General features: G+C 37.9%; 1 protein-coding gene across 3 annotated transcripts in view; it reads right to left on the bottom strand.

The window, feature by feature from the left end:
- The window catches only part of PBX3 (PBX homeobox 3), a 217200-nt gene that overhangs the window by 28690 nt on the left and 160760 nt on the right, over positions 1–27750 (bottom strand). For all 3 annotated transcript variants that reach the window (XM_059141025.1, XM_059141024.1, XM_059141026.1), the window contains 3 exons: positions 25511–25752; positions 14151–14341; positions 4409–4544 (listed from right to left, as the gene is read on the bottom strand). In XM_059141025.1, the coding sequence (XP_058997008.1) occupies positions 4409–4544; positions 14151–14341; positions 25511–25752 (569 nt within the window). The remainder of the gene's footprint in view (positions 1–4408; positions 4545–14150; positions 14342–25510; positions 25753–27750) is intronic.

The raw sequence follows: 27750 nt of genomic DNA on the forward strand, positions 1-27750 counted from the left end.
TAAAATGTGATTTCACTGCAGTCTTTAAATCACATTTTCCTGATTATTAGTAAGAAGGGTCTTCTCATATAATTGAATATTTATATTTCTTCTGTGAAGTCCTTATTTGCATTTTCCATTTTTCAAATCCATTCTTTTTTTCTTGTTAATTTATAGGAATTCCTTCTGTATTTCGGATTTTAATTTTGCTTATACACTTACAAATCCCTTCTTGCAGTCTATGGCTGTCTTCACATTTTAAAGAAGGTTTTATTGGAAATGATTTCAAACTTGCAAAAAAATAAAAGTTGCAAAAATAAAAATAGTACAAAGAACATCTGTGTATGCCTTTTACTCATATTCACCTGTTATTAAACATTCTGCTCCATTTCTTTTATCATCTGTGTGTATTCATGCATGCACACTCTCCCTCTGTGTTTATACATGTTTGTGTGTGTTTATATACATACATGCACACATATATAAACACACATATACACACTTTTTTTTCCTGAACCATATGCAAATCAATTTTATACATCATGGCCCTTTATCCTTATATAAGTCAGTGTGTATTCCCTAAGACCAGAGATATTCTCTTTATATAACTGTAGTACAATTACAAATTATAATTGACTTGAATAAATTTAACCCAATATCCTTTACGGTATATTGTCCCTTTTGGTACAAGATCTAGTCTATGGTCAGGCAGTGCGTCTACCTGTCATGTCTCTATCCTCCTTTAGTGTGAAACATTTCCACGGCCTTTCTCTGACATTTCTAAAGAACGCTGCTCCCATCCTCCTTTTTTTCCTAACAGACACTCCTCATTTTGTTTGTCTGATGTTTTCTAGTGATTAGATTCAGGTTACATTCTCGGATGAAGCACTACACAAAATGTCTACCCATCCCTCTTTGGTGATGTTGCTTCTAATCACTTGATCAGGGTTTGTTCCATTTCTGCACTCTATAATTGCTTTTTTTTTTTTTTTTTTTTAATCCTTACAACTAACAAAGGGCCTATCGAGAGACACCTTAAGACTATTTTTTTCATCAAAATTTCCCCCTAAGGGCCACCTGGGTGGCTCAATGGGTTAAAGCTTCTGCCTTCGGCTCGAGTCATGATCCCAGAATCCTGGGATGGAGCCCCACATCGGGCTCTCTGCTCAGCAGGGAGCCTGCTTCCCCCTCTCTCTGCCTGCCTCTCTGCCTACTTGCCATTTCTGTCTGTCAAATAAATAAAATCTTTGAGGGGAGGGGATGGGAGGTTGGGTGAGCCTGGTGGTGGGTATTCTGGAGGGCACGTATTGCATGAAGCACTGGGTGTTATGCATACACGAATTCTGGGACACTGAAAAGAAATTAAAAAAAAAAGTTTTTAAATAAATAATTAGATAAAATCTTAAAAAAAAAAAATTCCCCCAGAGGGACACCTGGGTGGCTCAGTTGCTCAGCGTCTGCCTTCTGCTCAGGTCATGATCCCAGGGTTCTGGGATCAAGCCCCATGTCAGGTTCCCTGCTCAGCAGGAAAAGCCTGCTTCTCTTTCTCCCACTCCCCCTGCTTGTGTTCCCTCTCTCACTGTCTTGCTCTCTGTGTTTTTTAAAAAAAAAAGTTTCCCTCTAGATTTAATATCTACTGATGATTCCTGCCTGATCCAATCTTTACCAAAATGGTTGTATAATGTTGTTTCAGTCTTTATTAAGTACTTTTATAAACATTTTACCACTAAATTTATCAGTCTTTTCCTTCGTTGCTTATACTTTTTATGTTCTTTTTAATAAATATTTTCTTACCCTCAAAGTACTAAAGATATTTCCTTACATTTTCTTCTGAAGGTTCCTTACTTATTCTTAATTATTATTTTAAACAATATTTTAAGCAATAACAAATAAATCAGTTTCATATGCCCTAAATCTGGTAAAAATTGTGTTGCAACAATTGCCTGTTATCAGTGGATTTCCATTTTTTTAAGTTAGTTTTGTATATGAACGATTTCTGGATTCTAAATTTAATTGTATTTTAGTATGATGTATGTTTTAAACAATGCTTTTTCTCTTTAGAAAGTACTTAACCTGTCAGATCTGGAACATTCTCTGCTTTCATTTCTAAACAACTTAAACAACAGAGCACTAATTTATAAGGCGAGCAGCTGATGTCTAATACTTAAAATGATAACATCATTGTTCCCTCTTCAGAGATGTGTAGGAGGGGGACTGTTGAGGGGAAATTAACTCCTTTAGTCAGGAAAAGGGTAAAAAGGGGAGGAAATTGTCACAATTTAATGCTTAAACAGATCCCTGAAATTCTGCATTTGAAAGGTTGAACTGCGGGGGGAAAAAATGGTCAGCAAGTTTGCTTTGTAGACACACTAATCTAAGTCTATTATTTCCATGTCTCAAGCAATTACCAAAAAAAATTTTTTTAAACCTAACAAAGCTGTTTTTCTATCAGAAAGTAAGTGAAATGAATATAGTAATGTGCTTTAAAAATAAGTAATGTGTTCTTAGTCTGTTTTAGAAGTAGAGCAAAACCTCCCTGGTTCAGAGCAGTCAGAAGGAAACTTTTCTGCCACTTATTACACAGCATGTCTTAGGCAAGTCCTACATTACACACAAAATGCTAGTACTACACTAATGAAAAGCCAGGATTGTATCGCTTTCAAAAAATGTATATAATCTGTGTTATTCTCCAATGGTAACTATGTTATAGAAGTAAGAAAAGAAGCAAAGGCATGAAAACACTTTGACTGAAACTGGACCTGCAAACATTTGAATTCTAAAGTCAGAGAGCTGTTGGGAGAGCCGGAAAATGGGGCTTGGCATCATCAATTGGCGTTTAGCATGAGCCTAATCCTTTCACTAGTGTTCAGGGAAAATGCGCACACCAGAAAAACACGCACTTAATTTCAGCTTCCCGACATGACCCAGCATTATACTGTTCCTTCACAGCTCAAGTGGCAGTGAGTACTACATCACCCAGATAGGAATGTTCTATACGCATCTTCACAAGTTGGTAACTCAAATCAACTATATTCCATTTCAAACTGAGCAAGAGGAATCAAGATAAGCCACTATTTTGTAAGAGAATGACACTAACTCTTAAACGATAGCTTAATTATAAACCGAAGAAGGTTCTAGAGGTCCTATGGATAGTAATGTCAAAACAGAAGCTAGAAATCATCTTAAATCCAGACTCTAATTCCTTAAAGAACAAGGACTTAAAATACTGATATAAAACTTCCAGTATGGGATCTGAAGGGGATCTTTACTATCTTGGACTTCAGATGTACAAAAGAAGTATTTATTTAGAAACTACTTTAAAATGTGTGTAGCTGGGGCGCCTGGGTGGCTCAGTGGGTTAAAGCCTCTGCCTTTGGCTCAGGTTATGATCCCAGGGTCCTGGGACTGAGCCCTACATGGGGCTCTCTGCTCAGCGGGGAGCCTGCTTCCCTTCCTCTCTTTCTGCCTGTCTCTCTGCCTACTTGTGATCTCTGTCTGTCAAATAAATAAATATAATCTTTAAAAACAAAAAATGTGTGTGTCCCATGACCAATAGGGAGCACTGAAATTTCTGCCAAGGGTCAGCTTTTCCTTAAGTTCCACTGCAACAGCTGGCTGGTAATCACCACATCTGCGTGCTCTAAGGAAAAGCTATCCCAATGCCAATCTATAAACAACTGTGTAAGTATTTAAATAAAATTATATTTTAGAGTTAATGCCAGTAAAATATACTTATTTTATAAGTAGAATGTACTTATTTTATAAGGAGGTACAGTGGTTTGTCTCCAATCCTCAACCTAAATACCCATCTATCTGCCTAAAACTAAATGTATTTTTGTTAGAAGATGACAGCTAATTTCAGGGCCACAATTTATTACAAATAAACATTAAAAAAAACAAAACAGTGACAGGTATAAACTTAATTCTTCTGTTTAATTAGTAACAAGAAAGCAAAGAAATCCTTGGGACCCAAATATCATAGTATGGTTACCAGGAAAACACTTAGTGAATTCCTCAAAGCCTTCACCAAAGAGTTATATTAAATTTCCTTTCGGCAACAAATAAATTGGTTTCTCACTGGTAGAAGCTTAGGTCAGTCATCTAAATCAGGGAAAGCAAGACTACATGCCATTTACTGAAGAGTCACTTAAGAATAAACCGTGTCTCTCCCCGTGGCATGTTTATGTCCTCTCTATCGAAGATTTACACCGGCGTGGTGCGTGATTATCTTGATTCCTTGCCACTTAGGGTTTTAAAAAATTACCTAAGCTTTAAAAAGCTTGCATAAAAATGTGTAAACATCTATATTTATACTTTTTATCTTCTTTGTTGATGGAACACATGGATCTGACATTTGGTGATTCCCCGAGAAAAGAAGAGGGCTCTTGTATCAACAGGGAAACAAGACAGACCCACGGCGTCCTCTCACCTGTGACACTGTGATGCTGCATTTCTTGGCCAGCTCCTCTTTGGCTTCTTCACTGGGGTAGGGGTTACTGAGGTGTGAGTAAAAATATTCATTCAAGATTTCTGTGGCCTGTTTACTGAAGTTACGCCTTTTTCGTCTATGACAAGAACCAAAAGAGAATTATAGTTATAATCAGCCTTAACTGAAAAGGGATATGTTGATTAGAATTATATGAAAAAAAATAGATTTCTATTTTTAAACATTCTTAGGGAATGATTTATCACAATGATATTGCAGTTATGCTCTTGGCATCCTCCGAAGCACTGTAGGAATCATTTTAAGATGTAGGATCACTATAAATACAAGAATGTGAAGCACAATTAACTTGATTCTTTAATTTATTCAACAAGGATCTGATGCGTTATAGGTACTCAATAAAGATCCAGTGGAACAAAACAGGTAAGGTCTACCAGAGAGTTTACAGGAGATTGGAGGGGTGAGGGAGAGAGCAGAAAGTTAGGGGGAAGACAGTCATTAGACATGTATCACGGACATAAATACAAATTGTGGAGACCATATCAAGTGTCATGAAGGAAAAGTATAAGGTATAACAAAAGCACATAAGAGGGAAATTTAGCACAGATTACAGAGTCAGGAAAGGTTTCCTTGTAGGAGTGACACGGAGTCTGAGATCTGGAGAATGTGTAGGCATTACATGAGTCAGACAAAAAGTAGAGGGGAAGAGGAATGAGCAAAGACAGTGGTTTTGAAACAGAAACGAACTTGGAAAGTCCAAAGGGGCAGAGGAGACTGGCACACAGTAAAAATCAGGGAATGTGTAAGTTTGGCATGGAAGGATGGGCGGGTTACCAGATTATACACACACCTAGTGGGTCCATAAGAATTTTAAGATTTTAAGTGCAACCGGAAGCTATTAAAGGCTTTAAGTTTTATGTTCCAAAAAGATCATTCTAACTGCTGAGAAGAGTTGGACGAGGGCATGAAAGGAAATGTGGATCTTTTAAAAAAGACTTTATTCAACAATTATCACACAATTTCTCTGATATGAAAAATCTGAAAAGCAGGGCGGGGGGTTGTGGGGGGTAGGGGAGGTAAAAATGAAACAAGATGGGATTGGGAGGGAGACAAACCATAAGAGACTCTTAATCTCACAAAACAAACGGAGGGTTGCTGGGGGGTAGGGGGTTGGGTTGGGGGGTTGGGTTATGGACATTGGGGAGGGTATGTGCTATGGTGAATGCTGTGAAATGTGTAAGCCTGATGATTCACAGATCTGTACCCCTGGGGCAAATAATACATTGTATGTTAATAATAATAATAAAGACTTTATTCATTCATTCGCCAGAGAGAGAGCAAGCAAGCACCAGCAGGCAGAGTGGCAGGCAGAGGGAGAGGGAGAAGCAGACTCCCCTGAGCAGAGAGCCCGACAATGAGGGGGATGATCTCAATCCTAGGACCTGAGATCATGACCTGAGCTGAAGGCAGATGCTCAGCTGACTGAAGCCACCCAGAAGCCCCAGGAAATACAGATATTTAAGGGGACAACTGCAATGGTCAAATTGAGAGATGATGGTAACCTGTCATAGGCAAGAGTAATGGAAATAAAAAGATTCAAGATCTATCCAAAAGGTAAAAACAGTAGGACTTGGTGATGGATTGGATGGGGGCAGTGAGTGGAGAAGAAAAAGAAGAAATGTAAGAAAAAATTACATTTTTTTAACAAGTTTGGTTTTTTTAAAAGATTTTATTTATTTGACAGAGATCACAAGTAGGCAGATAGGCAGATGGGGGTGGGCATGGGAAGCAGGCTCCCTGGTGAGCAGAAAGCCCAATGCGGGGTTCGATCCCAGGACCCCAAGATCATGATCTGAGCCGAAGGCAGAAGCTTAACCCACTGAGCCAGCAGGTGCCCCAGGAAAAAAATACATGAAGAATTTCTAGACTTTTCTGCATAAGCAAGTGTCTGGAATAAGGCATGATTTGTTTACAAGGGAAAGCAGGGAAGGAAATTTTCTTTGTTTTTACTGGGAAGGGGGTGGCAGAGTTAGAAGACCAAGTATTTATTAACAATTTCTTTCAAACAGCAAAAATATTACTCATGTTTGGGTTTTGTTATTGTAATTTTAAAGAATTCCAACCTGAAAATTAGCATTTGTCAGACTTCACTTTCAATTAGATCCTCCAATAACTAGAAAATACTTCCCCAAATAATTTTCTTAAAACTATCTTCCAAATAATTTTAATGATCGTCTCACTTGTGATATCCTATACTCGGGAAGGAGTCAGTAGGCAGTTGTAAAACGTGTAGACCCTATGAGATTCTTCTAGTTAAAATGATGTCACTAACATGGCAGGTTAAGTATGTGATCTATGTCTCAACATTAAAGGAGAGTCAGGGGAGGAAGAAATCTAGGTCTGATCAAAACACCTCAGGTTAGAGTCCTGAAATTTCCTAATTTTAATAATTTTTTTGAAGGTTAAACCATCGGTTGTTTCCTTAAGGATGAAAAAAAAAATTCAAGATCTACTTAGGAATGAAAATCTACAGAACATGATGATGAATTAAATGGGGGAAGTGGTGAGGAAAAACAGGGAGGGAAGGAAAGGGAGAGAAAGACATCAACAGCAGTTGGGATTTCTGCAGTGGTCATGCACTCCTCTGACCTGAGGGCACTTGGAAGGGGCACCCTCTGAAAAGTGGGCGTGTGGGTGAGTAGGGTAAAAAAGGTCTAGGATAGGTATTGAAACCGTCCAATCTTGATAATTATCTGGCCCAAATCTAGAGATGACTACCTGGCCCATATACTATGATATAGTATCATATTTGTTGAGACCATACAAAAATGACCTACCCATGAAAATCGAAGTTTCTGGCTTCTTATGAAAATCTTGGAAGATCAGTCACACAAATCCCACGTTCTCAGAAGCCAGCCATAGGCTAATGCTGAGTAATGGCTATGCCCCCAGACATGCACCCTTCTGTTCTAATCCTCATTGTCCCTCAACCAGCCACTCCACTGATCTATTATATGTAGCCATATGAATTCCGAACTCTAAGTCTAAAATCTGGAGTCCAGAGCACCCTTCTTTGTTAGATGGGATGCTGCTCAGTTGCTGAATGGTTGAATAAAGCCAATTAGATCTTTAAAATAATAATAATAATAATAATAAAAAACATGGAGCTCAGCAGCAAGACTGAGGCTTGACATAAGGGCATTTCTTTGGGAAATGAAAGGAGGAATGAGCAGGAACATATCTGGGAAAGCAAAGCTAAGCCTAGCTTATTTATCAACTCTGTCTAGGAATGGTTTTAGTAAACACTGAAAAATGTCAGAGAACAAATTTATGAGCAGAATAGGATACCTCATCCCAGACAGTCTGGCTATGTCCAAACTACTAGAGCACTTCTACTAGAAGAGCAGAGGGACCTACGCAAATTTCTTCCTAAATGTTTTGCATTGGTACATGCTTCAACTTGTCCAATTACCAGGAAAACGTGAGTGTGGCCAAAGGAGAAGCCAGGAGCAAGTGAGCAAGGAAATCATGTATCTGAATGAGCATGTTTGCCTAGAACAGAAAAACCTCGGCTTCCCAGTGCAGAGGCCTTGCTGAAAGGCACTACAGGAACAGATGGAACCAAAGTTCAGCGTTTGCATTCACTTGAAGGCATAAAACAGGAGAACTTGGTGTTATGCTTTATTTATTTTTTAGAAAAACATTCTGTAGAAAATGCCCATTAAGCATCCCCCTAAGTTCCTTTCCCGCAGGCTTTAGCACACTCTAAATGGCTGTGCCTCAGGCCAGTGTACAGCGGCGCCTCAGTCCCAGGGCCACGTCCCATCAGCATTGCAACATCACTAACAGCAATCTCTGCGGGAGAAGGAACTCTGCTCCAAGCTCTGCCACCTTCCCATTCTGCCTCTGCTCACTCTGACTTGTTAAGATACTTCCTCTTCTCAGAAGAAAAATGAATCATTTAGGTGTATATATTATGAATGCAGTTATGTAATAAAAAAAGCATGCATGTTGACAAGAATGGGAAAGTATTAGCAGAAATAGGATAACAATTGTTAGGAAGGATTTCTTTCTGAAGGAAGTACTTGAAAATATCTTTGTTACATAATATCTTTTGTTAAAATACTCAAAGTTGAGAAGCAATTTTGAAATTTTTTTTTTTTGCTCTCTGACACTACCTTAACTCTTTGACTTGAGATATTAAAGGTATGAAGCAGAAATATTCATTCATCTGCTTAGCCAATAAATTACCTTTTGCAGCTTATTGCATTTAGAAGCTTGCTGGAATCGTGGGGAATATAAACGTTCAAGACTTGGCGATTGCTTTTCAGTGACAATGTGGCTTATGTTCCTGAAAAGCTATAATAAAGGCAATCTGAATGAAGTTTGGTCTAGAGAATTGTGACAATGTAGTATCAGTACTGAAGAGAAGGTAGAGACCAGTCCCATTCACTGGACTTCCCCAAAAGGGAACATTTAGGCTGGGCCTGGAAGGATGAGCAAGGTCTCACGAAATCAACATGAACACTCGCTCCATTCCAGGCTCCATGCTGGACACCCTCACAGATGACCACTCATCAGTGGCGACCAAGTTGGGGACAGGGTTGGCAGTTTACTGTGGAAGGCCAGAGACGGGGGGCGGGGAGGAGAAGAGGGGCAGTGGTTCTAATCAGAGGAAACAGGTAAGACCAAGAGGGATTTCATTTTGTATTAATCACAGGAGAGAACACTTTAATGATATAAAGACAGCACTAAAAATGTTAGAAGTTTGATCTAATAATTCCATTTGTGAGACTTAATCCTAGGAAATAATTCTAAAGATCAAAAAGTTTCAATGCATAAAGATTTTCACGGAAACACTAGTTTCCATAAACATGTGTTTAAAATAATATCCTCTTTCATCATTTTCTTGTTCCTTACCTTGTTTTATTTTCTTCACAGCACTTACCATTGCATTTCATTGCCTAACTGAATAGAATACCATAGCACACAGGCATACCTTGTGTTACTGTGCTTCAAAGGTACTGCAATTTTGATGAATTAAAGGTCTGTGACAGTCCTGCATTGAACAAATCTATCAGAGGCAATTTACCAATAACAATTGCTCACTTGGTGTCTGTGTCACACATCCTGATAATTCTTGAAATATTTCAAACATCTCTATTATTATTTATTTGTTGTGGTGATCTGTGATCAGTGATCTTCGATGTTACTTTTGTGATTGCTTTTGGATGTCAAGAACCGTGCCCATCGAAGACAGCAAACTTAATAAATGTTGTGTGTGTTTGGACTGTTTTACTGACCGGCCATCCCCCGTCTCTCCCTATCTCCTCAGGCCTCCCTATTCCTTGAGACACAACAATATTGGTATTAGGTAAAGTAATAACCCTATGATGTCCTCTAAGTGTTCAAGTGAAAGGAAGAGTTGCACATCTCTCACTTGAAATCAAAAGCTAGAAATGATTAAGCTTAGAGGGGAAGGGATGTCTTCACTAAGCTTGGTAAAACAGGCCAAAAACTAGGCCTCTTGAGCCAAACCATCAACCAAGTTGTGAATGTAAAGGAAAAGTTCTTGAAGGACATTAAAAATGCTATTCCAATAAACACATGAATGATAAGAAAGTGAAAACAGGGCACCTGGCTGGCTTAGTTGGTTGGGCATCTGCCTTCAGCTCAGGTCATGATTCTAGGGTCATGGGATCAAGTCCTGTGTCAGGCTCCCTGCTCAGCAGGGAGTCTGCTTCTCCCTCTACCCTTCCCCCAGGCTCATGATCTCTCTCTCAAATAAATTTTTTTTTAAAGAAAAAAAATTTAATTGTCTGTATAGAAGATCAAATAGGCTAGAACATATTCTCTTAAGCCAAAGAGCAAGGCCCTAACACTTTTCAATTCTGTGAAGGCTAAGAGAGGGGTGGAGGCTACAGAAGAAAACCATGAAGCTAGTTGGGGTTGGTTCATGAGGTCTAAGGAAGAAGTCACCTCCATAACATAAAAGTGCAAGGAGAAGCAGCAGGTGCTGACCGAGAAGCTGTAGCAAGTTCTCCAGAACTAGCTAAGATCATTAATGCAGGTGACTACATGAAACAACAGATTTTCAGTGTAGACAAAGCAACCTTATCCTGGAAGAAGAGGCCATCTAAGACTTTCCTTGCTAGAGAAGAGAAGTCAATGCCTGGCTTCAAAGCTTCAAAGAACAGGTTCGTTCTCTGGTTAGGAGCTAATACAGCTGGTGACTTTGAGGTCAATGCTCACTGACCATTCCAAAAATTGTAGGGCCCTAGAGAGTTCTGTTAACTCTAGTCTGCCTGTGCTCCATCAGTGGAACAACCAAGCCTAGATGTCAGCACATCTGTTTACAAAATGGTTTCCTGAATATCTTAAAGCTCACTGTTATGACCTACTGCTCAGGAAAAAAAAAGACTGCTTTCAAAATATTACTGCTCATTGACAATGCACCTGGCTACCCAAGAGCAGTGATGGAGATGGACAATGAGACTATGTTTTCATGGCTGCTACCACAACATCCATTCTGCAGCCCATGGATCAAGGAGAATTCTGACTTTCAAGTGTCACTATTTAAGAAATACATTTTGTAAAGATATAGCTGCCAGAGATGGTGATTCCTCTGCTCGATCTGGGCAAAGTAATTGAAAATCTTCGGGAAAGGATTCCCCATTCTGAGGCCATTATGAACATTCATGATTCATGGGAAGAGATCAAAATACCAACATTAACAGGAGTCTGAGAGAAGTTGATTCCAAACCTCATAAAGACTTTTTAGTGCAAGAAGTCACTGCAGATGTGGTGGGAATAGAAAGGAAACTAGAAAGTGGAGCCTGAAGTGGACAGAATTGCTGCCATCTCATGATAAAACTTGAACAGATGAGGAGTTGCTTCTTATGGATGAGTAAAGAAAGTGATTTCTCTTTTTTTAATTTTTAAATCTTTTTTATTAACATATAATGTATTATTAGCCCCAGGGGTAAAGGTCTGTGAACTGCCAGGTTTACACACTTCACAGCACTCACCATAGCACACACCCTCCCCAATGTCCATAACCTAACCACTCTCTCCCTATTCCCCCTCCCCCCAGAAACCCTCATGAAAGTGATCTCTTAAGATGGAATCTACTCTTGGTGAAGATGCCATGAAGATGGTTGAAATGACAACAAAGGATTTAGAATGTGACATAAACAGCTGATAAATCAGCAGAAGACTGACTCCAATTTTGAAAGAAGCTCTATTGTGAGTAAAATATTATAAAAAAGCATCACGTGCTACAGAGAAATCGTCTGTGAAGAGACAGTCATGCAGCAAACTTCACTGTTGTTTTAAGAAATTGTCCCAGCTACCCCAGCCTTCAGCAACCACCACCCTGATCGGTCAGCAGCATCAACACTGAGACAAGACCCTCCACCATCAAAAAGATTATAACTTGCTGAAAGCTCAGATGATGGTTAGCATTTTTTTTTTAAGCAATAAAGTATTTTTTAATTAAGGCATGTACATTTTATTTTAGATATAATGCTATGGCACACTTAACAGACTATAGTACAGTATAAACATAACTTAGGGGCTAAGAAGCCAAAATATTCATTTGATTCACTTTATTCATTTATTCATTTGATTCACTTTATTGTGATACTCACTTCACTGCGGTGGTCTATAACCAAGCCTGCAATATCTCTGAGGTATGTCCATATTTGTTTACTTATTGAGTGTCTGTTTTGCCAAGTAGACTGTAAGTTCAACTGCGTCAAATATGTTAACCTATCTTGCTTACTTTTAAAATCTTCAGCATAGGTAAATACTTGTAGAAGGAAGGAAGAAAGGAGAGAAGTAAAGAAGAAAGAAACCGGGACGCCTGGGTGGCTCAGTTGGTTAAGCAGCTGCCTTCGGCTCAGGTCATGATCCCAGCGTCCTGGGATCGAGTCCCACATTGAGCTCCTTGCTCCGCAGGGAGCCTGCTTCTCCCTCTGGCTCTCCCTGCCACTCTGCCTGTGCTCGCTCTTGCTCTCTCTCTCTCTGACAAATAAATAAATAAAATCTTAAAAAAAAGAAGAAGAAGAAAGAAACCATAATGGAAATAAAGGGACAACTTAAATGATCAAAAATGCAGGAAGAGCTAGGTAAATTATTTATCATATATCCATTTGGTAGACTTCAACCATTAAAATGTTTAAAATTAGAGCTTATACTATATAAAAATGTTTGTTTATTCACGGTAAATTTTTTAAAATGCAAGCCAAATCAGGCATATTGCACCATCACCAGAACATTTTTTTAAAGCCCCTAAACCAGAAGGAAATATCCTAGAGCATTTTCAGTAATTTTCTTTCCTTATGTAGCAAAAATGTAATGTTCTTTAACCTTTCATTTTTCTATTCTATAGATTACCCAATTTTCCAAAGTGGGCTTGGGATTCTTTAAATTGGAAAAAAACAGAATAAAACTTCAAAGAATCTTAATAATGAAAAAGCAATTCAGGCAGGAACAGGTCATATAAGGCCTTAAACGCTAGGTTAAGTAGTGTGTATGTGAGTTATCCAGCACTGAAAAGCTACTGTGGTTTTTAAGCAAAGCAATTGGGGTATCACAGGGACACGCCAGGGCGGTGGGAAGGATGGGTAAGAAAGGGGCTGAGACTGGAGACAGGGAGACACAGGAGGGAACTGTTTGAGGCCAGGTACAAAAGGATGGACTGAGTCAGTGTGAGCACGGAAAGAAAGAGCTAATATGGGCAAGGCTGAAAACCAAGCACTGGTGAGTTCTGGTAACTGATTCAGTATGGAAGAAGAAGGAACCAGAAGTGATACAGGGCTTTCCTTAGCTAGGAGAATGGTTGTACAGTTAGGTGGCATACGATTCTCCGTTCTCTAAGAGCGAGCTCCAGCATGAACACTGTCCCACACACCTTGTTTTCCAGTTGAGAAGCTAACTTAGTTATTTTCTTCAATATTGTAAAAGTTGGATAATAATTACCACCTCTGTGAGATTGCAAGGGAGAGAAAGCAAAACAAAACAGAAACTCCTTTCAAAAGCTGAAGACCAATCACAAGCTTCAGCAATGTCCAAGAGGCTTCCCCTCAGAGGCAGCATACCCTAGGAGGCTGACAATTCTGCTACGTCATCTAGTAGGTGCGACGCACCATAGAGTGATTGATCAACTCCTGCAAAACTTGGTGAAAGTTTCAGATAAAAGGGAAATTTTCATCTTTATGGAAGAAACTGATAAGCTTTCTTCCTTGATTTGTTAAAAACAGTATTTGGGGGGTTTGCGGTCATTGCTATTAACTACAACACATTTCCTTCTTGGGAGTATCAGTGTCTCCAAGCATTGTCTTGTAATAGGCACAGGTAATGTAACACTGAGAAATTCTTAGAAAGCAAACCTTTGTTAAAACAGAGTTACATACTGAAAATTATCCTTAAAAATACTTTTTAGCATCAGAATTAAAGGCTACCTCTTCCTAAGTCCTTAGTAGCAGCAGTAATCCTCTTTTCTGAGTCACCAAAATGGTAGCTAATAGGAGAACCCCTCCCAGATAAGAAGAGGCCTCACAGCACCGGCACCAGGAGGTGAATCACCTATCCATTGTAGAGAAGAGCTCTTAGCCAAATTAAAGAAGACTCTAGGACCAACTGGCCAGTTTTACAGAAAATAATATACAAGGAGTGAAAGGGGGAAAGGAAAAAAGCCATGCAACAGATTCGTGGCCTCACATACCTGGCATCAAGGAACCTTGATCTTAAAATCATAACTGCTTCACAAGTGCTTTGTTTGAGCTGCATCTGAATGGAACTAAATTTTCGATGGATGATGCCCACCATTCTTTCAATCTCTTTTGGGGAAATGGGACGTGTTCTACTCTGCTCTCGGAGAAGGTTCATCACATGTGTAGTGAATTCATTACATGCCTGTAAAGGGGGGAAAAAAAGTCACTCCTTAGGAATCTGGTATTTTATAGTATCATACCCAAACATTAACATCTAAATTTCCACTTCATTTGCAATTGCCAATGGTATTATGCGGTGGGGGGGGGGGGGCGGGGGTGGAATGAAAGCTAAGACATTTGTCAAATGGCGGGGATAGTCAGATGCGGCAGCGAGAATTCTGAAACTACGAATGGCCCAACATGCAAAGGAGGCAGAGCCCTCGACTGTCCTTCCGTCCACCCTTTTCCCAGTCCCAAAATGAGGTTTTCCCACTGGAGGACACACTCTACCAACTCCTATGTATAAATATGAATTGTCAATACTAAGCACCTCCTGTTTTTCTCTGGGATTTTACATATATTCAGCAAATGTTTAATGAAGGGCAAACTCTTCCCGATGCTATGAAGGTAGAGAGAAATGAGCAAGATGTGCACTTGGTCTTTAGTACGATAAAATATATATAAGAAAATAATTCTCAAGCAAGCAGTCTGTGCAGTGTCACCGGAAGATAGGATTAAGGGTTTCCTAAGTTCCAAGGAGGGAGTATTCACATCTGGAGGCAGAGAAATCATCAGGCTTCATGGCAGAGTGACATTTGGGCTTCGAAGAATGGGTACGACTTTTGAAAGGTGGATAAAGGTGGACATTAGGAAGAATGCTAGGCACAAGAAAAACCCTGGAGATAATGATAGGTAGCAAGTTCAGAGGATGAGAGAGAATGTAGAGAAGAAGAGGGATTCAGGTCCATGGAAGGACATCAAGGGCCTTGGATGACAAGGAAGCCACTGTCCTGGAATAATTTGGCTTTGGTGTGGGCCTTATCGGTAGATATGAGCCAGCCGTGGAAGATGAGTAAAGCTGCTTTACTCTTCAGGGCAGGTGCAGCAGGAAAACAAGGATCAGACTTGGGTCTCAAACTTTTAAGTTAACAACCCTCAACCCCTCTTTCAGTTCACCTGTATTGTTTTAAATCGATAAAACCAAGTAATGGGGCCTATGCTGAAATTTACTACTGCTTTGGTAAATAAAGCACCAGTCTATGCCCTTGGATAAAAAGAACATCTTCTGGCATTTTCATTGAAAAGGCAAGACAGAGAGATTCTGAATCTTATTGCACAGATGCCCCTGGTAGGGCGAGCAGACAGAACAATCATTGATCACGGCAAGACATAGTTTGAAGCTGTAATAATGTCCACTTCCCTACAGATATCCTGAACATTGCTCACATACAGCACATGATGGTTTTTCTAACTGCTCATTAGAGAACTAACCTTTCAAGTAACTACACTGGGTGTTTCAGTTACTCTAAGCTTTACGGAGCTTTCCTATACATATTTCTAAGTGAGGTAAAATGAATCTTGCTTATCAGTTAAAGGGTGCTTTTTTCTCTCCCCCATATGTTTTAAGTCTTAAGCAATTTAAGCGAGTAGCGACCCTGTGTTACACTTAACAGGAATCTTCAGAGTGTAGAACTGTGCAGTAGAGACAGACAGTAGGCATCCAATAAGCATCAACTGACTGGTCAGTTGTATTACAGTTCAAGAGTAATGTTGATTAGTATCTGTAAATATGTTATCCCTGCACCATATGTGAAGAATTCTCCACTTGCAGCCATGGATAAGTTTAGAATGTCTATGACTCCCTGAAATCTTATCCAAGCTGTATGCAGATATGTAACACCTGAAGGGACAATCTGGGGAGTTTTGCTTTCTTTTCAGATTCCAGTTAATAACTAAAAAAGGCTAAGAATTATTGTCCTAGGTTATTACGCAGTAAAATGTTAAAGGACTGTGAAGCTCTAAAATCTTAAGTTCTTTCTACCTTTAAGGAAACCAAAATAAAAATAAGCTTAAGATTGTCCCCCAATAAACTACTTACCCTACCTTAGGCCAAACTGAATATAAGTGGTCATCCTGCCAAGAAATATTTGTACATATTTTTTTCTTGCACTTTCTCTAAAGAGATGTTCATATAGTTTCAAAATTCTGTAATTTGACAAATTCTCACACTGTTTTCTCTGTGATAAAATGAAGAAACCTAGACCAGCACCCTGTCCCCACACAGGGATCAGAAAGTATGTGCTTCTATAGCTAGTTCCAGAGAATGTCAATAGATGGTCCAAAAGTACAGTATGTTTGGAAAATGCTGAGTTAACCAAAATTTTCAAAGATTTTTGTCTGTTTGTTTTTGCAAGACTCCTCAAGACTAATATGGCAATATGCAGAATAAATCTTTAAGGGGGAATGGGAAAGCCAACTTTCCCCAGATAAATTAGGATACAAAAATCTCTTTTCTCTAGAGCAGTGCTACCCAAAAGAAATATACTGCAAGCCACATATGAAATTTAAAAAAAAAAAAAAAAACTCCAGCAGCCACATTAAAAAAATAAAAAGAATCAGGTGAAATTAATTTTAAAAATATATTTATTTAACCCACTATATGAAAACTATTAACATTTCAACACATATTCAGTATTTTAAAAACATGGCTAATGAAGAATATTATGTTATTTAGGGGGGCACACTTTCTAATCTGGGACATTTGCACATCTCAGTTCAAACTAGCCAGATTTCGGGGTTCCTGGGTGGCTCAGTGGGCTGAAGCTTCTGCCTTCGGCTCAGGTCATGATCCCAGGGTCCTGGGATTGAGCCCCGCATCAGGCTCTCTATTCAGTGGGGAGCCTACTTCATCCTCTCTCTCTGCCTGCTTCTCTGCCTACTTGTGATCTCCATCTATCAAATAAGTAAATAAAATCTTAAAAAAAAAAAAAAAGCCCAATTTCAAGCGCTCAATTACTCCCCATGGCTAGTGGCCACCAGACTGGATAGCACAGCTCTACGGCATCTTGCAGACTCAAGTGCTAAGAAAAACTCTGGGAAACCACATCCTAAGTAATCTTTGATGTTTCTTTCTCAATTCTTCCCCACCATGCATTCACACAAACACACACAAAAAAGACAGTTTCATTTACGAATGTCCTTGGTGAAGCAAGAGAAATTCTTCATTTTATTACATCTCAACCCTTCACTACATCTGTAAAATTTTGTGTGACAAAATGGGAAACAAACAAAAAGCACTTCTACTGCACATCAGTGGTTGGTTATCTTGAGAAAAAGCACTTGTGCGACTGTTTCAGTTGTGAGCTAAAGCTGCTTTTTTCATAGAACACCATTTTTTCAAAAAGCAAAACCAACAAATTATAATTATTCAGACTTGGGTATTTGCCGATATTCTCTCAAAAATGAAGTATGTCTGCCATGTCAAGTCAAAGCGCTGACAGTAAGTAGTGTGTATCGTAACAAAATTTGAGTTTTCAAGTGAAAATTAGAATTTTGCAAAACTTGCATCCACCATTGTGAGCTTCACAGTTTCCCAGTCGACTTTCTGATTAGCTTGGTGTTACTACTCTTAACTATATTTTGGTATCATAAAATGAAATGTGTCAACACTGGAAGATGGACATAACTCAGTGAACCAGTATTTTCCAAATGATCAATGCATGATGTTACAAAGACACCATTCGAAGTGCATATTAGACCAATGGACTTTAAAGAAACAGAGTACAAAGACTTAACTGATATGGTTTCAACTCCACATTATAACTAACTTTTAAGGAATTACAACTTGTCAAGTTTTGGTGTAATATCAAAGAAGAAAGTCCATAGCTATCTGAAAAGGCTATTACCATATACTCCTGCCTTTTCCAATGCCATATCTGTGCGAGGTCAGATCCAGAAGCCCTTTGTGTACTTCAACCACATGAGAGCAGACTGTCTGCAGAAGCATGGGTAAGATCCAGGTGACTTCTACTGAACCCAATATTAAAGAGTTCGGCAAGAATGTAAAAACAGAATCATTATTCTCAATAGATGCTGAGGTTTGGGGGGAAATACAGGTTTTTATAAAAATGTTATTTAGGTTAACATATAATGATTTATTATTAAAGATTAATTAATAAGTACTTTCAATTTTTCTGTTTTGATTTCTCTCATAATAAATGTTGACAGATAAAATCCACCCAATAAAAGCTCTTAAGGGTCTTTAATAACTTATGAGTCTAGGTTTTAAGACCCAAAACTTTTGAGAATCACTGTATTGGACGAAGGAAGCATTTTTAATTTGCACATGTAACATTGTAAATTCCTAAAAACCTAGCTCACACATTATGGTAACATATATCTTTGACAGGGTGTACGACATGATAAATAATCCAAAACTCCTACGTGAATGACACCTGAGATGTTAGCTCTCAAGTTTTTCTCTAGCTGCATTTTAATCTCTCCAGAAATAATGTTTCCCTATGGTTTCTAGGAAGCATGTAGGGGGAAAAGGGTTAAAACCAAAAAGTTTCTGCATCTAAAAACTCATAATTTCCTAAAACATTTGCTGAATGTCTCACAACTTATTAAGTGAACTCATCTATGAATGCAAATGCTGATTAGCAATTTGGCAATAGCCCAACATTCACAGAATTCACATAGCTTTTCTTTAAACCAGTAGTTCATACATGATTAATTAGAACATCTCATTTATGTAGTGTGCACTTTAGCTCATTACTCTAAGTAAAATTCGTTAAGTATTTACATTTAGATAATTAAAATCTGGGTACACCCTTAAGAAAGATGCATACACTTTAGGCAAAGTGATTTTTTTTCTTTATACCACTGAAAGTAAATTACAGCCTCATTTACAGAATCATCTGTAACCAGTTTCACAGCAGAGCACAGTACTGCCTCATCTTCTAGTCCTTAAAAGGTATATATTTTTTAAACATATAAATGCTATGAGAATGATCAAATGATCGCAGAGTTGTTCTGAAGGGCCACCCAACCACATACTAGCATCAATGCCATTTTTAATATGGGAGGTTCGCTTTAAACATTTATCACAATCTCTGTCATACCTATAAGACTATACTATTGAAATAGACATTGGAGAAATTTTTCATTGCCTTATTATTTTTCCAAGTGAAATTATCAGTTAAAATTTTTCTGGTCATCAATGTCCATGATACAAACATAGAAACACCTTGCTTAATCGGAACATTCAGGAAATGAGAGTTTTGACTCCTTGAATTTTCTGATTTAAACTAATGGCAGAAACCTCTTTTTCTTTCGGTCTAGCTGTTGAAAACTATCTAGGATGAATTTTTGTGTTTTAAAACACACATACCAATAACATAGTTCAATGAACATAAAATATGAAAAGCTTCATCTGAAAAAAATATTTTCAACCAGCTCTTATTTATGAGAATTTCTCCTTGCCATTTGTTCCTTTCTCCTTAATAATCCAAAACCAATTGAAGATGTGAAATACGTGATTTATAATAATGATTTTAATGATATTTGTTGGCTGGTAAAACTGTCTCCTCACTATCTGTACACATTTCATTTATCCTCAAAATTAAAGTTTTCAGGTCTGCTAAACTTCCAGGTTTGTTTGACTTTGTTGAAGTTTCGTTTCTTTTGTGGTGGTGCTTTTTTTTTCATTGTGAATTCAAAATACAATCCCTTCCTTGCCTGTAAATTCACACCATTGAATGTAAACATATAAAATCAGATAGTAAGCAAGCACTAATTTTAGAAGAAACTTTAAACTGGGTCAGTGATCAGATCTAAAAACTGAATTGGTCTTTTGTAACCATCTAGAGAAGCTGACTGCAATCAACCAATCATGATACCCCATTCTAAAATCTACTTGTCAAAGAAAGAATAAATCTCCGTTAAAAGTTATTGCCTCTCAGGGCAGCTGGGTAGCTCAGTGGGTTAAGACTCTGCATTTGGCTCAGGTCATGATCTCAGGGTCCTGGGATCGAGGCCCGCATCGGGCTCTCTGCTCAGCAGGGAGCCCGCTTCCTCCTCTCTCTCTCTGCCTGACTCTCTGCCTACTTGCCATCTCTCTCTGTCAAATAAATAAATAAAATCTTAAAAAAAAAAAAAGTTATTGCCTCTCAAATTTGCATGTATCTGTTCTCTAGATGTCTTTATAACCTTGCAAGTAACTCTAGTCCATTATCATAGATTTTGTATTTATGGAATGCTTATTAAAGTAACAAATTCTTCTTGTTTTATAATAAAAGGCAACATTTAAAGATATTTTTTCTAAACCAAGTAGAATGAGCCCAATATGAGTAAGGAATAGCCAGCACAAAGACGAAATATCTACTGTATCTCAATACCTCTTACCTAATTGCATGATTTAGGGGACTGTCTCATGAAGGGTTTGTAAGGAGTATATTATATATTTTAAGCTCTTTGCATAGAATCTAGAACAGAATTAATACCTAATAAATGGCAGTTATTGACGATGAAAATGGCAATTATACGAAATTCATATTTTGTATATGTTAGCTATTCTGCAAACAGTCCCTACTCTGATTACTTAATACAGTAATATAATCATGCCTTCCTACTGCCTGAATAATACAGACAGAAGTTGAAAACAAAAGAATATTCAAATATAAAACAATTCATTTTATTAATCAAATGTGTGGTCAAAGATAAATTTGGTATGTAGAAGTAATAAAGTAGAAACTTGGAGGGAAAAAAGGGAACACTCACACACTCTTTCCAGCCAAGGAAAAGACCCAGCATGAAAGCTGACAAGAAGTAAAACTCTTCCCTTGGAAGCAGTGAAAGACAAAGCCTTGCTTGGGAAAATGAAATACAGAGTTTCCGTCAGCTTGGACCCTTTTGTCCTTCCTGCTTAACTCTTAAGAACAAAGAGCAAAAATGGAATTAGGAATTTTGGGGCTACACAACCTCTAAGGTAATAACATCAGCATTTTTTAACCTCATAAAAATAAAACTCCTTTAAAGGCAAATGGGATTTTACCAGCAAATCTGAGCACATAAATGTTGAGATCCTCGAAAAGCACAAGGACATGCCTTCATGATGGTTTAGATTCCACATTCATTCTCCATTCCCCAATAATTAATTCCCTATAATCTGAAAGTCCTCTAGTAAGTAGCTAAATGGTACCTGACTGGTCTTGGATACATTCGGTGTGCATGCTTGGCTCAATGTTTCCCCTGATTTGAGGTGAATTCAAAAGACATCTGTGAACTCAGAAAGCAGGTTCTCAGATGCTTGGGGAGGGTTGGGACCCTTACAACACTTTTGCCTTCAGCAAAAATGTATTTCAATATAATTATAGTAGATAGCTTTCAATATGTCATCTCTATTATAGCAGCTGTAAATTATGGAGTGAATTGCCTGTGTACAAGCATTTCTTCTGGTACAAGCGAAGTGGGAGAGCTGCACAGGGCGTGATATATCTTTTTCTTTTTAACTGAGAACAAATGTCTAAGTCAAATTTCATTTGCAAAAACTGATGTGTCCATTTCCCTTTGGTAGAGAGGTGGGGAAGTCAAAAGGCCTTGAATTGTTAAAAACGGGGTTCCCAGGACCCCTGGTTCAAGTTCATTAGGAATTCCCTTATTTTAATAGTTGGACCTTTAATCCTAAGAGCATATTTGAAAGGTATAGTAAAAGCATTCTTCAAAACTTGTAGCTAATCAACAAAAAGACAAAGAAGGAATCAGGGTTTTTTTCCTAGATAAAGAGAGAAGCAGTACACCCCAAAGTATAAGATAGTTGCTGCAAACTTCAGAAAATTATATATCCCTGTTGGGTGTCAGGATCAACAAAAGAAAAGTGAAATATAAATTTTTTTTTTGAAAAGTGAAGAAGTTTTGATTCATTTTGGGTGGTAGTAATATTCAAGAACCTTATTCTACTCTATATTCTAGGCCTTATATTTCAAAAGTGTTTGTAAGTGACTTTAGATGGTTATCACCAAAAATCATTATATCTGAGCCTATGTAATGAAGACACAAGATCAAAGGACATTTTCTGGAGGAAAAAAAGGACAGGATTTTAAAGACCGTATCATTCCTAAAACACACATATAAAACTGAGCCTGGCAGCTTGGATTTAATTTTGCTCAAACTATAGCTCTCTAGTTTGCTTAGCTTTGTAAATGTGGCTGTGTTTATAAGGTACTTTAATTTACTGCAGTGGTAGTGTTTGTTAATTTTATGGCAATCTAAATCTAAACAGGCTTCAGATACATTTTCATTACTGCTTCACTGCAAAACACAGTAGAGTGAATAGTTCTAAGATTCCAAAGTATTTGTTTCTTTCAGTAAAAGACTCAACGCAATTTTCTGATGAAGCCACTGCCTTAACATGTATGTTCTTCCTATTATTAATAAGCTCTGTCACTCAGAATACTCATGCTTACTTTTAGGAGGAAAAGTATAATTTTCTGGAAAGTCATTAAAATAGTTGTTTTTTCCTTCTCTACTCTGATCCCATTCTAAACACAAGTCGACATGAGCGAATGAGAGAAAACCAGAATGTACTGAGTTATTTTCCAATTCTATATAAGCAGCAGCACAATTCAGTGGAAAAGGAAGGCATATTGTCAGAAACTGACTTCAATACCTGATTCTGACACTAACTAGATGTGTGACACTGGACAAATCTTTCAACCTGAGTCTCATTTTCTCATCTATAAAATGGAAATTATAATGCCACCTATCTTGGAAATGCCATCCTTTCATCTCACTTAGTTCTGCTTAGCCCTCCTTGTAGCTCCAAAGCATATCCCTGGAAGGTCTAGCCCAGTTAGAGCCCACAACTTGTATCCCAAAGACTTGGGAAAAAACAATTGACTATTTTATATCAAAACTCACTGATCAAATAACTTAGGAACTACAGAGAGAAAAGCTATAAAAGCCAACCCCACAGAAACTCAAGTGAATTAAATGCTGCTATGCTGTTTCTAAAACAATTCAGAACCTACAGAAGGAAATCTGTAAACTGAAATTCTGTTAATCAGCCAACCAGTCATCATACTCCATCTATTAATTTGTCCATAAAACTATAGCAATATCAAATGGATGTATTTTTCCTTCAGAGAGTGTAAAAAATGAGCAGGGAAATATATATTTAAGTGGTTTTTATTAGGTTACTGAATATATCGAGAAATAAGATTCATTATTACACTTTAAAACTCATTACTTCTGAATATATTGAATCCAAAAAAATCCAAAAGAACATACTACAGATTAACTTTCAAAGAACCTGTGTGTATTCTTAAAGCAAAAACAATCCCAAATAAATCAAAACAAAACCCCTGGTGACACTGATTGATGACAGCCTCACCTGACTTCCAACAGGGCAAGGGAGAGAAAAAAGGAAGCCGGTATGAAGAAACTTGGTAGGAGACAGTAAGGGAACTGCCTTAATTCTTTATCCAAAAAGTCGGGTCATTTCGCCCCTAATACTATGGATCTTTCCATGCAAGGTGAATAGTGGTATTTATTTAGTAAGTATGTATAGATATATTTAACATAAAGTTATGCAATTAAGATTATACTATAAATTGGAACCATTTTCTTCTGTTTATGCTCAGGGTAACTTTTTCAATCAAGACTTCTTTTGTTCACTCTCAATTATTCATATGTCAAATCAGAAAGCTCCATTTTTTACGTGTACATATATAAGATAATTTTTCCAAAATTTTTATTTGCACTTCTTCCACTGAAAATGATCCCTACGAATGAGGCTAGAGATATAGTTTGAGATTCCAGAAAGTACTATGCAGGATGAAAAAAAGGCAGCAATATCTTATAATATTAATTTATATTGGATTTTAACATCAAGCTACATAAACTTTCTACCCTCCCTCGAAACACACTCACCTCTGGAACAGAGTCCAACATTTGCTTAATCCCACCATATCCAGAATATTTGAGAAGGCAATGAAAAAAATAACATATACAACTGAAACTATGCAGGGAACTAAGAACAAAAACCAGTAATAAAACTGGCCAGGATGCCCACATCACATTAAAGTGTTTGGACTTCATGAAGTGTCTGGCTATGCAATGAAGTATTTGCTAGTGAAACGATATGATGCTTAAGACTTGCTTTAAAATAGCCCGCCAAAACCAAAACAAGGTGTGTGTGTGTGTGTGTGTGTGTGTGTGTGTGTGTGTGTGTGTGAAAGAGAGAGAAACAAGCAAAATAAGACTGGCAAAATACTGATATTATGCATCTGGGTGATGGGCGTCTAGGCAGTGCCTTATTGTACGCTGAGCTCTATAAAACTGCCAGTACACAACTGTTTTTGACCTAAAGCTTGGCAATTTCACCCAAGTCAATGTAATAATATTCTCTTTATTTGGGGGTACATTTAAATATTTCCATAAAAATGTTCGTTTGTTTGTTTTTAAATTACCTGCTAGTGAAAAATCTGTCAAACTAAACAGGTTTTTAGGTTGAAACTAACAATAAAAATAAGTTGAAAATGAACTACCAACATTTTACATGATTTCATTGAATCTAAGACCTATTTTCCCCACCTTTTAACATCTTTGTGAAGTATGGAACATACTACAGTCAACAGCATGTTACAGTTCAGTTGGGTAGTGTTAACTTTTTTCTTGGTGGTACATAAACAATGACACAGCTTAAAATTAAAGATAGCTTAGATTCAATGAAGTATGTTTGAGGTAATTGCTGAGGACAGCATTTTTAATCCATATCCCCTATCTACTCAGGAATTTAGCACACAATGCCCAGTATTCTCTGCTCCAAGGTATCTATAATTATCCTAGGAGTCTCCTCTTCTGAGAGAAAGGCCAGAACCTGCTTACTTTGTGCCAGTAGCTCCCTCCCCTACGGTCTGGCACAGTCCATCAGAATTAATTCCTGGGAGGATTCTGGAGCTCAGAGCACAAGAGGAAGAGCTCCCTGTGCAGTGCTTCCCTTTAAAAGTTGTTAGAACTCATGAACAAGGCCAGTGTGTAAATGTTAATTATCCAGAGCTTTGAAGGGCACCAAGCAGCGAGGTTAGAGGGGAAGGATGGTTGCAGGCGTGGTAGTAAGGGCACAGGAATGTGAGGAATGAATAAAACTAGAACAAGTAGATGGGACAAAATAGGTTTCCCTTCACCTCTGAAATCTCAAAGGGACTTTATTTCATGAATCCAACAATCCACTTGGGTTTTTGCATTGACCTTATTTATTTCACTCTTTGTGTTAACACCTACCCCTCACAGCCCTCAGAATCGGTTAGCGCAGTCTAATAGAAGAGCAACAGAGGGTTTGTGCAGGACTATGAGAGTGGCGGCTGCTGACCTGTTCATATTTCTCCAGTTCTGTGTGATAGATTTGTCTGATCTGGGTCAATTTGGCTCTGTAATCTGAGTGTTCAATAGAGTTATCTGAAGAACCTCCAGAGGCTGCCGCGGCTGCAGCTGCTGCCGCCGATCCCCCACCTTTCTCAGGACCTGAAACCCCTTCTGCCAAAAGCATATTGTCCAGTCTCATTAGCTGGGGATCGGGAGGGTCCTCCTCCTGGGCTCCTCTGATGCTGAGACCTTCAAGGGAAGAGAGAGACAGAGAGAGAAGAAGCGAGAAACAGGACAAATCGTGTGAGTATTTTTGTTTATTTGAGAAAATGATCAAACAACATCAGTGTACTACGATTCATGCTGAGAATTTCTTTGTTCACATTCATCAATAAGCATAAGTATGAAAACTCTTTTCAAGAGAATATTTACATGCATCCCAGAATTTCTATTATTACCTCCTTTTTATTTATCCTAGATTGGATCCCTGGAAAAAGGTAACCCTGGCTTCTCAGAATACACGAACATCAATCTTCCCCAAATTTCAAGGATTTAAGCATAAAATGAGAAGGGGTTAAAAAATTGGGGATTTTGAGAAAGGAAAAAAAAATAATAATCCCAAGGACATAAACAAACACATCTAAAGGTAGTTATTTTGCTTCTCTGTACGGCTGGAGAAACAGAATTTGAAATCCCAAATCCCATAGAATAACTGATTCACAAACTATATAGAAAAATTAGAAAACAAACAGGATTAGATGGGAGTTTCCATTGTGTAATTTCAGGGGGAGGAAGAAATTCATACATCATGAGGTAATTAGCTATGCTTTAAAAATATATATTAGTGAATGAATATGTTAACCAATTGCCTGTAAACTGTGAAATCAGGACCCTAAATAGAGTATTAAAAATGTACCACTGGAATGGCAAACAGTAGTCTCAATCTAATTTTGCTTTTAAATCAAGAACTTCCTAAGTGATGCCCAGTCAGCAACCTCATCTGAGAACTATAGATCACAGCTGACAATTCATAGGTTTAATCAGGTCACATAGGCTTTCTGCCAAGATGTTTTCAACAACACAGAAGACAAAGTTTTAAAATAATTATCATGGTATAAAAAGCACTGGAGTCATGACAGCTCAAAATCAGCATTTTCATTAATGTGTAACATAATCTAAAATATCCCAGCCCAATTAACCTCTGTAAATCTGTTTAAAAGCAGGCTCCCCACACTAGTTACAAGGCATCCTGGGGAAGAGGGAGGCGGGGAAGTTGGCATCTTGCATGTCTGCGTTTGGATTCTGCCTTTTTCGTCTGTGGCTGTTGTTGTTTATCCACAGTGGTGCACACTCTTGTGTCTAGTGTAACTTACATGACAGTAACATCTATAAGCTGCCAAGTACTCAACTGAGCACCAGCTCCGTGATTTTATATGCTAACCTAAAACTACCATCAATTCTTTTAAGAACAGATTTCATTCCTAGATGTCCTGAATTACACCCACAGCATGACAGAGCTCTTGGTTGCCTTAACGCAAATGCACAACTTTAATTTCCTCCCTCAAAACACTCTAAAGCTGTCACTTTCATTTAAAAATATACTTCAGAATAATTTCAACTGGGTAATAAAACTAACTCACAATAATTTAAAATTATATCTGTTGCCTGTTCAGAGGCAAATAAATAAGATCTGAAAACTGTAATATACTAAGACAATAAATTCATTTAGGGAACCAGAAAGTTAGGAAACTCTCTTAAATAAGATAAAAGCAGTATCAGTGTCAACATTGCTGATAATTAAAAATAGAAAAACATGTATTTGCTATTTCTCCTAGATCTGGTAAATACTGGTTATGCTGGCATTTTTAATTTAACGTCTTTAATTTTCTTCCCTTCTAATTCACTTTGTTAGATGTCAAAAGCTCATGTCCTCGACATGCCTGTAGTTCCACATACCGTTTTCTGTGCATCTGGCATGCAGTGAGGACTCACTGACCAGCCTCTTCTCTTGCACTCTGGGCTTGGGTTCATTTTATATTATTTGTCGGGAGGCCCTTAAGTTTCTCCTTTTTCAACTCAATTTTTGCTCACACTTTTGTGTGCTCACTATTTCTCTTTTGTATTTATACAGACACTAGTGATTCTCCTGGAGACATGGGCTTCTTTTTTTAATCTACCTTCAAGGTCCCTCCAGGTTTCCAGTTTTCCCCCTCGTATTTATACATACTGATCTTTTTCCTATGGTTA

Source organism: Mustela lutreola, chromosome 12 (genome assembly GCF_030435805.1).
Source record: "Mustela lutreola isolate mMusLut2 chromosome 12, mMusLut2.pri, whole genome shotgun sequence".
In the NCBI taxonomy this organism is placed as follows: Eukaryota; Metazoa; Chordata; class Mammalia; order Carnivora; family Mustelidae; genus Mustela; species Mustela lutreola.